The 12,765-nt window shown below is 48.5% G+C and overlaps 1 protein-coding gene across 2 annotated transcripts in view; it reads right to left on the minus strand.

Annotated features, from left to right (window-relative positions):
* Nucleotides 1-12,695, minus strand: part of LOC310838949 (unconventional myosin-X-like) — an 80,926-nt gene extending 68,231 nt beyond the window's left edge. Inside the window, exon 1 of one of the 2 annotated variants that reach the window (XM_083726932.1) lies at nucleotides 12,488-12,695. Coding sequence is in view for 1 of the 2 variants with exons in the window: in XM_083726931.1 (XP_083583057.1) it covers nucleotides 12,488-12,508 (21 nt within the window). In the remaining variant the exon portion in view is untranslated. The remainder of the gene's footprint in view (nucleotides 1-12,487) is intronic. The other variant, XM_083726931.1, reaches the window with a different exon arrangement.
* Nucleotides 12,696-12,765: the final 70 nt, after the last annotated feature.

Raw genomic sequence — 12,765 nt, forward strand, 5'->3', positions numbered from 1 at the left:
GAGAAACTCAGGCTGCGCCATCAGTGGCTGCAGGTCAGGGCGAACCAGCTGACACCGCCCTTCCTTTCTTGGAGGTCTTCCCTGCAGCAGAGACCCACCCACCCTCCTCAGCTGTGCTTAGCTTGCAAATCCAGGCAAGGTCACAGGCAGCGAGATCTGGCTGGAGACTCACCGCCCCAGGGAACAGAAATCAAGCAATGCCTTTAGACTAATCTAATTTCCAGCTCCCTGATCTACTGGTTCAAAAGTGTCCTCAGCTGTAGTAGCAGCTGCGTCTACTCTTCCCACAAACGGCAATATGGGGAATTGCTTAGTATCCCCCTTACTGGGATCTTAAAGCGCTGCGGGTGAGCTCCCGTGTCACCCTTCTGCCCAGATCCACCAGGTGTTTGCACCTTCCTGAGCAACACTGAATGTTCATTGTGTATCAAGGCAACAAGGTTTGCTGGAGCAACGAAACTGGGGAGTTTTTTGCTGAAGAGTGGGCATTCAGGGTTCCCTTTGACATTCAATTCCACTCTGCTTCCACACAAACTCTGCAATTGCTTTGCTCTCTGTCTCTCAAAAAAAGAAAACACAGAGGAACATCTATTCAGTCACCTCACGGCAATTAACGTGCAAATGCACTCCTCACTGTTATCTACAGCGACAGCATGTCGCATGGGGTCAGCATCAACAAAATCAAAGTAAAACTATTGCCATCTTCTTACATACACACAAATTCTGATGAGTGGAGCTCTCGTCTCCACACTGATGACTCCCCCTGAACTTTTCTTCCACATTACCTCTCCACAATCTAGAAGAGGTGAGAATTCAGCTTACTGTACTGTACTCAAAGGTCTGGTAAAGCAAGTTAAAATTCCTTCCACAATCCAGACTTCCTTGATGACCATGACAGTGGAGACTACTCAATAGCATGGTATTAAGATGCCTGGTGCTTGATGCTACTTTCAAAGGCCCTTTGGTAGAATTCTAATATATATAATTTATTCTAATTCGTACACTGAGCTACACCAAGCAGTTGTTCCATCACTGAAAATGAGGAGAATGGACAGATATTTGCTTCCATCTACATGGACACAAATGACAGCTCTCTCCTGGCCCACCAGACGCTCTCCCAACTGTTGATGGTGCCTTTGGATACTGAAGTGTGTCAATATAGAACCATGTCTGTTTTAAGGATAGTTGACACATGAATATTTGTTGTGTCTGCATGCATGAATACCGTATTTTTCGCCCTATAGGACGCACTTTTCCCCCTCCAAAAATGAAGGGGAAATCTGGGTGCGTCCTATAGGGCGAATGCAGGCTTTCGCTGAAGCTTGGAGAGCGAGAGGGGTCGGTGCGCAACAACCTCTCTCGCTCTCCAGGCTTCAGGAAGACATCCGCAGCCTGCTTCCCAGAGCGCCGGGGGCGCTGAAAGCAGAGCGCCCGGCACTTCGGGAACACGTCCACAGCGTAGGCAGCCCTGTGGGAGTTCCCGCAGGGCTGTCTAGGCTGCGGATAGCAGCCTGCCGCCCGGCGCAAGGAACGCCCTGAAGCAGAGCACTCCTCGCGCCGGGCAGACATCCGCAGCGTGGGGAGCCCTGCAGGAGTTCCCCGCAGGGCTCCCCACGCTGCGGATAGCAGCCTGCCGCCTGGCGCGAGGAGTACCCTGAGGCAGAGTGCCCCTCGCGCTGGGCAGACGTTCGCAGCGTGGGGAGCCCTGCAGGAGTTCCCCGCAGAGCTCCCCTCGCTGCGGATAGCAGCCTGCCGCCCGGCGGGCAGGGCACGCTGAAGCAGAGCGCCCCGCGCGCCAGGCAAACATCGGCCAGCCCCACAAACTCGGGGGACAGCAGGGAGGCGCAGCGCTGCCATCCCGCTGTTCCTCGACCTGGTTCGGTTTCCCCGACCTGGTTTTTTTTGGGGGGGAAATAAAGGGAATTTTTTTTTCTTTATTTCCCCCCCAAAAAACTAGGTGCGTCCTATGGGACGAAAAATTCAGTAAGTTGTTACAGGCATCAAATAGTACAGGCAGAATGTATATACCACTTGAATCACAAACCAGTTTAAACCAATAGGACTATCCACGTGACCAATCAGGATAGAATAAATTGGGGAGAATGGGGAGAGAGAATAGGATGGGGGGGGAATCCCTCCCTCACCTGAATGCATTTGATTGGTTGCTTTTTTATGGGATCCCTCATCATGCACATAAACCCTACATGTGTACAAATAATGTAGTCCTGCAACCAACTGAATGGGAGGGGTTTGCAGTTACAAATTCCCTAACACACAAACTCAAACTTCACAGGCTGGTCAAATGAACGGTACTACAAGCATTAAATAATCAAGTGACTAGAATGGCATGCATGTGTGAACTTGGGTCATTATATAGACACCCGTTAAATTTGTATTTTGTGACCCAAACTCCTTCCATTTTGTTCATACACCTCATCCTGCAAGCTCTTGCAGAAATGTCATTCAATATAGGGAGTCGTCTGAAACTGGATATTTGATGGATGTCCTGTTCAGTAGAACAACATTGCCTGGAAGAGACAATCCAGGATGAAGGCAAAGACATACTGCCCAGCATCCTCCTGGTGGAAAGGTTTGGGTCACTCCCACCTTGACAGCCTTCCTGTAGCCACCTCGCTTGCTTCATCCTCTAGACCCCTGGCCATTTTCCTGGCTGTGCCCCACTCCTCCTGTTGGCTGGACAAAGGCATCTTGTCAGTCAGAACTCACTGGGGTCCAGAGTTCGAATCCCTACTCAGCCATGGTGACTTTGGGCCAGTCACCATCTCTTAGCCTAACCCCCCTCACAGGGTGGTTACGAGGGTGAAATGGGGGAGGAGGAGAACTATGTACACCACCTTCAGCTCCTTGGAAGATAAAAGTGGTATATAAATGTAATAAATAAAATAAATGGTGCATATGTGGGTGGTGGCCAACAGAGAGAGAAATGGGACGTGACACTCTGTTGCTTCCAGACTACCCGACAGGTTTGGTGCTGGAGTCAATGGCACCATCTGCCACAGCCTTTTCCTAGAACTATGCATAGCAAGTCACCATAAGGCACTGCCTGAGTGGGGAAGGCTGCTGCATCTGCTGATCTGCGGCAGGTGCATTCATGTCTTTGGGCAATCCATTGAACACATTGCCAACATCAGAGTTTTGCGCTAACCAGCTCACCTGGCCATGTCTGAAGGATGAGGGTTAAAATAAAAAATATTTTAAAATTCTAAACGCTGGAAATGTTTAACAGCTGCTTTTTTGCTTCAAAGCCAATAGAGTATTTGAACTACATGGCTTCCTAGCTTTATATTTCTTAAAACATCTATTCACTACTGATTTCCTTTGTTAACACACAAGTGAAAGGAGGCCAGCAGTTTAATCAATAGTCTGTTCAGTGCCCCCCTCCTTTCCCCCCCTTTTTAAATGAATGTTTCTCAGATTTGGGTCATACTCAGATCCCATTGCAGATGTGACAGAATTATTTTTGTCCACTTCAGACTTATAGGTCTTTTATTCCAATTTCGTTCAGCTTAAGCTGCTGCTGCTTCTTTTTTCCACGCTTGCCAAAAAGAATTGTATCTGAACCTTTCTCAGCCATACAAACAGCTAGTAGAATAGAAGAGTGGGGCAAAATAAGAAAAAGCAGAACAGTGTGTGTCACTGGCATTGCACTGGTTGAAGTGCAACCAGATATCTGGATCCAAAAATGACATGTGTTTCTATGGAAAACTATCAAACTCTCAAAATACAGCTCTCTGGACTTTTATTAATTAATGTTATATTGTTTGTGTTTCTAGAGTCTTCGCCTTCTGATGAAGAGGCTGAACACCTACTTTACAACACTGGCATGTCAAAGGAGCTTTCGATGAACCCACATGTCTGGTTAAAAATGGCAAGTGTTCTTTAAATCCCACCCAGGGCTCCGTTCCACTCTCTTTCTTTGTGACTATGAACCAGTCATGCACTACACACTTTCCTCCATTTCTGTTACAATCAAAGAGTAGCATTTTGACTTTGATCTTATGGGACGTTCATCATTCCAAGAGTTCTCTCTCTCTCTCTCTCTTGTGCCATACTAGGAAGATCTGAGCAGAGACACATCTGCATTCAGCATCTGAGCTGAGCACCATCACAAGCTTGGATGCTCTGGGCACAACAAAATAAGATCTGGGTGAATGTTCCAGCTGTTATTTTCATAAGAAGCTATTAGAATGATAAGCATTAGCAGGGAGCTCGTTTATAGGTAAACGTGGGCTTGGTGGAGCTGCTGCGAGGCAGCCACACACTTCTGAGCTTCTGCATGAGCACATTGTATGGAGCTGTGCCAAAGTGCTTTACTGAAAGACAAGGTGCATTTGCAAACTGCATCCCTCCCCCATCTCCTCGCATAGATCAGGCCAGACACATTTTCGAAAGAGGAGGGAGCGCACGCCCGTTGGCCGGTTGGCACGAAGCATCCTCGTCAGAGCTGTGCTGGCTGCTGTTGTTTTAAACACCACAACGCTACCCCTCCAGGGTGACATCAGCTCCGTCCTCAAGACGGATGGTTTTACGATTCGTTCTAGCAAAAAGGCTGGGACCAAAGTCAAGCTAACAGGTTCATGATTTGTTGGATTCTCCTTTCTCCCTTGCCTAAGAATAGATGCAAGGTTCATTCCCCCTCTTGTCCCCCAGGGAATCGCAAACGCTGGAAGAGGACACAAATGAAATTCAAGAATGACCTTGGCAAAATTCAAGCACTGGAGCTCTCTATAATGGGGAAAGAGAAATCCAAAGGAAATGAAAGCAGTAGATGTTGGACACAAACCTACCCATTCCAGCCTCCAAGGTTTTAAAAAATCCAGATGTACATGGGTGTGTGGGTAATTAGGTAGGGGATAGGAACAAACCAAGGGACCTAGATTCATGATCAGCTATTGCTTTTTTAAACAGGGGTCCACTTACATGTCAAAACACAGACAAAGGTTTATTAACCCTCTCCTTGCCAGGGAGAGCAGGCTCTGGTAAAGCTCTCAGGCAGCCTGGTTAGCCACTGTGAGATGGGCCATTGGCCTGATCCAGCAAGCAAGCTTTACTTATGATCTTATCGTTTCTCCTACTGATGAATTTTAGCATCTTGGTCCAAGTCACTAGCAAAGGGCTCATTATTTATATCCCTCTTTGTCATGAACAGCCACAGAGACTCTACTCAAATTCTCGTGCAACTCAGCATCTCAGTTGTGTTTGCACGAGCTCTGGAAGAGCCTCTGAAGGTGAGAAAATGCAAGTTTTGGACAAGACTCCAGTTGGTTTGCCTCAGAAAGAGGAGCTCAGAAGGTGCATCATAATGGGAGCACATCCCAGGGATCGGAGGCCATGGGGGATGCTGCCAGTTGTTTCTTCCTAACAAAAACTATGGTCCACTATATTTGCTAATTGTTTATTGCTAATGTGACGCTGCTGAATTCACAGTGTAATAACTAACCGTACTACCCCACCTTGCAATTAACCCAAGTGTTAATAGACAGAGGTGGCACAGAAAGAAATGCAATGCAACAACACCTTACTTCAATAATAATAATAAAGCATTCCCAAACACCTACCCTGTGTTCTTGAAGTGATATTTCTTATATAATTGGAAACTTAATTTTTCAGAATGGTTAAGTAGCCTTACAATGAATGACGCATTGGTATTTTTAAAAGGGGGTGGGGAAGGAGTTAGAAATTCTTAGGAGCTGATTCACTTCTCTGTCCTCTCCTCAGCCAAATACTCAACACTCATTAACTTGCCACCAAATTTGTGTATTGAGCTGGTGTCTGGCAATATGAACCACAATGGGCGTTTTACACAGGAAAATCTTGATGTTGCACACAAGTGAAAACACACACATGTGAAATGAGAACATAAGAAGATCCTTGCAGGATTAGGCCACTGGCCTATCTACTCCATATATCCTGCATATATAGCGGCCAGCTAGATGCCCATGGGAAGCCTGAAAGCAGGACCTGAGAGAAATAGCACTCAGCCTTAGATTGTCCCTTAGATCACCAACTTCTGAATGCAAGTGCAACTGCTCAGCCAATCACACTGTATGCCTCCATATCACATTTAGTATCCTTCAAGTGCCCATAAGGAACATCTTTGATCACCACTCCTGAGGCTTTGTTTCTGGCCCATGTTATCTTCCCTGCCATATATCTAAAAAGGTGTGTGTCTGAACATAACAATTCCATTCTAGTGAGATATACTGGTTAGTCCTGGCTAAGACCAAGGAGGTTCTCAGCCATGAATTGCACTGGGTGACCTTGGACCTATTTCTCTCTCTCTCTCTTTTAGTCTAAACAAAAAAAATTCCTTCCAGTAGCACCTTAAAGACCAACTAAGTTAGTTCTTGGTATGAGCTTTCGTGTGCATGCACACTTCTTCAGATACACTGAAACAGAAGTTTCCAGACCCTTCTATATAGTGAGAAGGTGGGGAGGGGTATTACTCAGAAAGGTGGTGGGAATGGGTGATTGGCAGACAGCTGTGATGAGCCTGTTGACGACTCTTAACGACTGCAATAGTCTTACAGGAAAAAGCAAGGGGTGAGAAGGTGAAAAATGGCTTTGTCATGTATAATGAGATAAGAATCCAATGTCTTTGTTCAGACCAGGTCTCTCCATGGTTTTAAGTTTGGTGATAAGTTGCAATTCAGCAGCTTCTCTTTCCAGTCTATTTCTGAAATTCCTTTGTAGTAAAACAGCTACTTTGAGATCTTGTATAGAATGTCCTGGGAGATTGAAGTGTTCTCCTACTGGTTTCTCTGTCTTGTGATTCCTGATGTCCGATTTATGTCCGTTTATTCTTTGGCGTAAGGTCTGGCCAGTTTGTCCAATATAGAGAGCTGAAGGACACTGTTGGCATTTGATGGCATACACAATGTTAGACGATGAGCAATTAAATAGTCCCGAGATGGTATGTGTGATGTTGTTGGGGCCAGTAATGGTGTTGTCCGGGTGTATGTGGCAGCAAAGTTGGCATCTGGGTTTATTGCAGGCTCTGGTGCCAGTGTCCGTGTTAGGTCTGATTGTAGTATTATTGTGGGTTAGGAGTTGTTTAAGACTGGGTGGCTGTCTGTAGGCAATGAAAGGTCTTCCTCCCAGAGCTTGAGAAAGAGAACGGTCATTGTCCAGGAGAGGTTGTAGATCTCTGATGATGCGTTGTACTGTTTTAACTTGGGAGCTGTATGTGATGACTAGAGGTGTTCTGTTATTTTCTTTTTTGGGTCTGTCTTGCAGCAAGTTCTCTCTGGGTATCAGTCTGGCTCTGTTGACACGGCTACCTATCTGTGACTTTTAGTCTAGTTCACCTTCCAGGGTTGTTTTTAGTATAAAATGGAAAACCCTATACTCTCTGGAGGAAAGGACTGGGTTGTAATAAGCGAACAAATAATAAGTAGTCTTGTGAGATCAAACCAACATCTGGTTCAGCACTCTTACATCAAAAAATGGGCATTCAGATAAAGACAATCAGTGCCACACTCGCCTCCTGAGTTCAGCGGGGTCGTGTGGTGCCCTCAAAATGTTGCTAGACTACAATTCCCATCATCCTTGACCATGCTGGCTGAGGCTGATGAGAGTCATAGACCAAAACATCTGGAGGGCACTACATCTCCTACCCCTAACACACCCCATCAATCACCCCTGTCTCTCAGGAAGAGAGCAGTGAGGCAACCATCTCCCTGGCCAAACATGCCCCATGTACAATACTCCAACCTTCACTTATGCTGAACATACTTTATTGCCTTCTATGGTGACAAGCTACTTGTTCGGGAGCCAAAAGAGTCAACAAAGGGGTTTTAGACACAGGTTGTTCCATGCTCTGTGGCTCCACCATCTTCTCAACCAAAGAAAAGTCACTTGGGAAGATGGTGGCGTAAGGAAAAACGCAGCCACCTAACTCCTCAGAGAGCTAAGCGAAGCACAAAGTTTTGGAACATGCAGACAAACCATCCAGACCAGAAAAGGATGACGAGATCAGAGGAGCAACTTCTCAGAGCTTGACCCAGGCCTCCCCGCCATTCATCCCAAAAAAGCCCTGGCACAAAAAAGGCAGAGAGCAAGAGGCAGCCAAACACAAGGACCACATCCTCTGTGGTCGTCCACTTCCTGCCCACAGATATACAGGGAAAACACTGTCATAGTCACAACTCCCTTTGGACACCCCTTGCCACCATTTTCTCTCCCCGACCACCCGGTTCTCTCTCTCTCACACACACATCCAGCTGTGCAGGAGTTTTCATTGCGATTGCAAGCCACTTTCCTCCTGGCACAGAGCTGCAGTCATCTTCCTCCCCCCATTCCACCTCTCCCTCTCCCTTGCTGAGCTGCTTCTGGTTATATGTCCAGGGAAGAAGCAGGCCAGGATGACTAGGCCACTGTGGAAGATTTGGCTTCTCTGAGATCGGAGGGGGAAGGGAGAGCAAGGCAACCATTCAACCGTTTGCTCTGGTTTTCAGCCTGCAAAGGGAAGTGCCCGCGCCTGAGAGCAAGGCAGCCTGCCCACCGTACATGCAGAGGCACTAAAAGGCACAATGGGCTCTGTGCCACCCAGGACTTCCACAACACCACAGGGGATGCCCTTCAAGCCATGGAGCCCATTCTGAGTGTTGCTGTGTGGTTTGGTTTTGTTTCCTATACTCAAGACACAGCACGGAGCTACTGCTTGAAGCCAGGTTATCCAGCCAGCAAATCATGCCAAGCACAGAAGTGGCAGCCAGCTGGGCAAGAGGGCAAGCAAATATAAGCAGTCCCGTGCTCACACTCTGTCCCTCCTGCCACAGTCGGCTTCCTCATCTCAGCCTCCATCCATCCATCCACCCATATGCTTTTCTCAGTCTTGACTTTGTACATGTTCTCCTCCTCCCACTCCCCCAGCAAATAAAGCATTTGCTTTGGGATTTGTATCGCTCTCTAATCTTCCTCCATATAAGACTATCTGCTCTCACTGCTGAGGGGCACCTTTGAAGGTTAGGTAGATAACATGACACCTTTTCAGCCACTGCACACGCAACAGGCCTTGGGGGCCCTCTTCCCCAGTGGAGGTGGGGAGGGGGAGATGCCCACCTCCTTCCTGACCTTCCATCACTGTGGGAGGAGAAAACTCTTATGTTTTAGAAGACTTCAGAAGAGGGTTAGTTGTTGTTGTTTGGTCTGCTATGCCTCATTTCTGTTTCTGCTCTTCTCCCCCCCCCCCTTCTGTTTAGTTATATTTTTAAAATTTCAGATGGCTGTATTTAGGTTTGATTTTACTCACAGCTTTAGATGAGCCGCTCAAACCAGAAATGGATGTGGAAAGAGAAGCAGCTTCTCAGAGCTTGACCCAGACCTCCCTGCTCATCCCAAAGAGCCACAGTCCCCAAAGGCAGACATGACAGAGAATCACATCCTCTGTGTTGTCACCCACTTCCTGCCCACAGACATGCAGGGAAAGTTGTTCAACAGAAAAGTATTTAAAAGCAAAGGAGCAAACCTAGCCTGTTGGTTGTAGTGTTTTGCATTTGTGCTGGGCTGCCAGAATCTGTTCCAGTAACAAGCGTAGCTCTTGGATAATGTAAAAATAGATGCATAAATAAATAATATGGAAAGTGCCTCTAACCAGGTCTAGAGTGCCCTTCAGTATTTTTTTTTTAAAGAATCACAACCTTAGGCATTCCAGCCAAGGGCAGCTACATGCTGCTTTGCATGTAGAAGATCCCAGTTCACCAGGGAGGACTGGCAATGTCCTCCCACCTGAAATCCTGGAGACCAATTGCTAGTCATTGGAGACATTGCTGAGCTAGATGGACCAATGGTCTGACTCAGAATAAGACAGATTTCTATCTTCCTTTGCAGATCCTTTTTGGCTACTTGACTATCCACTGGAGGTACCTGCAACTATGCTTGAAGACTACTGAGAAAAGCCCTGGTCCCTGCAGTGTCTGCCCTATAGAGCAGTGTGTGTGTGTGTGTGTGTGTGTGTGTGTGTGTGAAGGGCTGCAAAGAACTGTCATGGATGTAAAAGGAGGGGTGATACTTTGTTCTGCCTGCATTTCAAGTCCTTTCCATACTGGCTGGGGAGCAAAGGGTTGAAGGGGCAAGATGCTCCTTTGCGAGCTAATGGGGCTCCCTACAATTACAGCCAGGCACCAGACGCTCTGCGCAGCATTAGGTTAATCAGTTAAAGGGTGCAACAGCAGCTCCCGGCCACATTCTGTGCAAGGAGAATTGGGGGAGGGAACAGCAGACACGGCCTGCTGTGTGAAGAGGGGAGAGGAGGGTGGAATCCATAAAAACATCTGTTCAGATAAAGAACACAAAGAGAGGGTGGGGGCATGATGGAGCCCCTTAAACCCATTATCTGCTCCTGCTCCCTTAGTGCCTGGACAGCTCAGACACTGAGCTTAATGGCCCAGAAACTAACAGAGGGTGGGAAAACCTCAAGCATCAGTCAAGGGGAAAGCCAAAGGCCAAAGTGGCCCAAAGACCATCAACCCCCCAGTCCAAGTCACAGCTTAGCTGTGCTCCCACACAACTCTTCTGCACTATGGTCCCGGAAAACAGAATTAGGACTGCCATGGCTAGCCATTTACTGCTCAGTCATCTGGTGCTGCTTCAGAAAAGGGCAGCGACAAGCAGACCGTGCAGCACGCAGCATCACTGCTCACATCAAGGCCACTGTCAGCCCTTAGTTTTCTTTGGCACTTCTAAGCCAGAGTAAGGAGGCATTCTTGCTTGCACAGCAGTAGCCCATTGCTACATTAATAAGACACCTGCCAGATGTCTGTACAGCTGTAGCTCTTGGGAAGAGAGGGGTATACAGGTTACAATGGTCAGAGGGAAACTAGGGCTTTGGGCTCCATCTCCTGAAGGCAGGCTGCAACAGGCCAAGTTGCCCCTGGTATGAAGGGGACTTAGCAGCAGCCACCCATGGCGCTTGGAGTAAGTGTTCTGGGTTACAAAGACCAAGCCCAAACACACATAGGCAATAGTAGAGGCCAAGTGAGGCAGCAAGTGTTTTCCAGGCAAATTGCTTCACCCCCCTCATCTATAACACACAAACTGTTGCTGGACCCCTGGTGGTTACTTAAAGAAAAGGTCCTTTCACCTGCAGTACTGTATAAATTATAATTGAATAACAAACTGGCACATGAAATAAGTATGGATTCCTACAACTTGAAAGTTTACTCCATCAAAGTCAACAAGACTGACTTCGGAGGAAATATTGGAGACGGTTAATGTGAAATGTACAGTTATTTCTCTTTCAGGAATCAACAGGCAAGACTATTCATGACTTTTTTTTCTGCTTTGCCCTCCCCTTCCCCCTCCTCTCCCCAGTATTCTTTTCTTTTGCTGCCTGTGTCCAGCATCCTGAATAAGGATATGTGGAAATATGCATGTGCGCATGCGCATGCGCACACACACCAGCCCTCTTCAACTGTATTGACGGGAATTCCTTGGGCACAGAGCCCGAATTTGCTCATTTGGAGGAGGGTAAGGTGACTGTTTTCACTTTTAAAAAAACCAAAAAAACCACACACAGCAGCAGCTGAGTGCCACTTTCAATCAAGGGAGCACCCTGTCATCTCCTCTCCCCAGAGAAACAGAGGAGTAGATGCTACATGAGCGTAGCAAAAATCCAGCGTGTGAATTAGTAACACAGACAGACATAAAATCCCCAAATGGCTCATCCATTTCAAAACGAGTTCTGGGTTTAACGCGTCTGTTGGGGTATATTACTCATTCACACAGGAGGATGCACCCATCCTCGCAGAAGCCAAGGAGGAAATCAGATGTGCCAAATCTGCCCCCTGCATCCCAACAAGTCAAGGTTCAAAGCCTCCCTTGTCATCACACCAATAGACTGTACAGACCGGCTGAAGGGTGGGAGATTCTCGGGGCCAGTTTTAAGGGTCACCCACAGCAACCAGACTGTCTCACGCCCGCCTTCCCCTCCCAGAAGGAAACTCCTGCTCCAGCGAAGCTTGACAAGCATAGCCCCGGTCTAGCAAACAGATCATCACCCCTTGCTCCCAAAAGGTCCCCACCGGACCCGGTTCTGTTTTCCGCTGGAGACCCTGCAGCTTTCCCCCTCCCTCTTCTTCCCAATGCCAGGGTTAAGTGTGAGGATGGTGCCCCTCCTTCACCTTTCATGGGCAGAGAAGCCCCACTTTGCTCCTTGGATCTAAAGGGGGAGAAGCCCTTGGCCTCAGCCTCGACCCTCCGCCAGAGACCCTTGGATCAAAACGAGACCCGACCCCCGACACGCCCACCCCCCGCCCGGGCAGTCTCGCCCAGCCGAGCCTAGCAGGGGCGCCTGGGGGCGACCCCTCCTCTTTGGCCTGCCGGCTCCTGGCCGGGTGGAAAGGGATTCCGCGCGCCCTCCGCCGCGCTTGAAGGCAAGGGAAGAAGAGGAGTCCTAGTGTCGAGGGACTAGCAGCTTGGAGGGGGCGGGACTGTGCCCTCGGGCTCGTCCACGCCGCGCTCTCACCTCCTGCAGCTGGGGGTCCATCTGCTCCGAAGGCTTCTCCTTCATAGGCGTCCACCTGGCCTGGTGAGGCGGCGGCGGCGGCACCCTCGCTCCAAATCTTCAGCGCCTCCCCGGCGCGCTCGGTAGCAAGAGCCGCAGCACGAGCATCCCGCAGGCAGAGCGAGCCCAGTGGCCGGCTCCAGCCTCGGCTCCGCCCCGACGCCTGATTGGAGCCCGAGAGCGCCTTGGGTGGCGCCTGCTTCGCGCCAGCGCCGGCCTGTTGCCCCACCTTCGCCTCC

This window comes from Podarcis gaigeae, assembly GCF_964106915.1.
Source record: "Podarcis gaigeae genome assembly, chromosome: 1".
Classification (NCBI taxonomy): Eukaryota; Metazoa; Chordata; class Lepidosauria; order Squamata; family Lacertidae; genus Podarcis; species Podarcis gaigeae.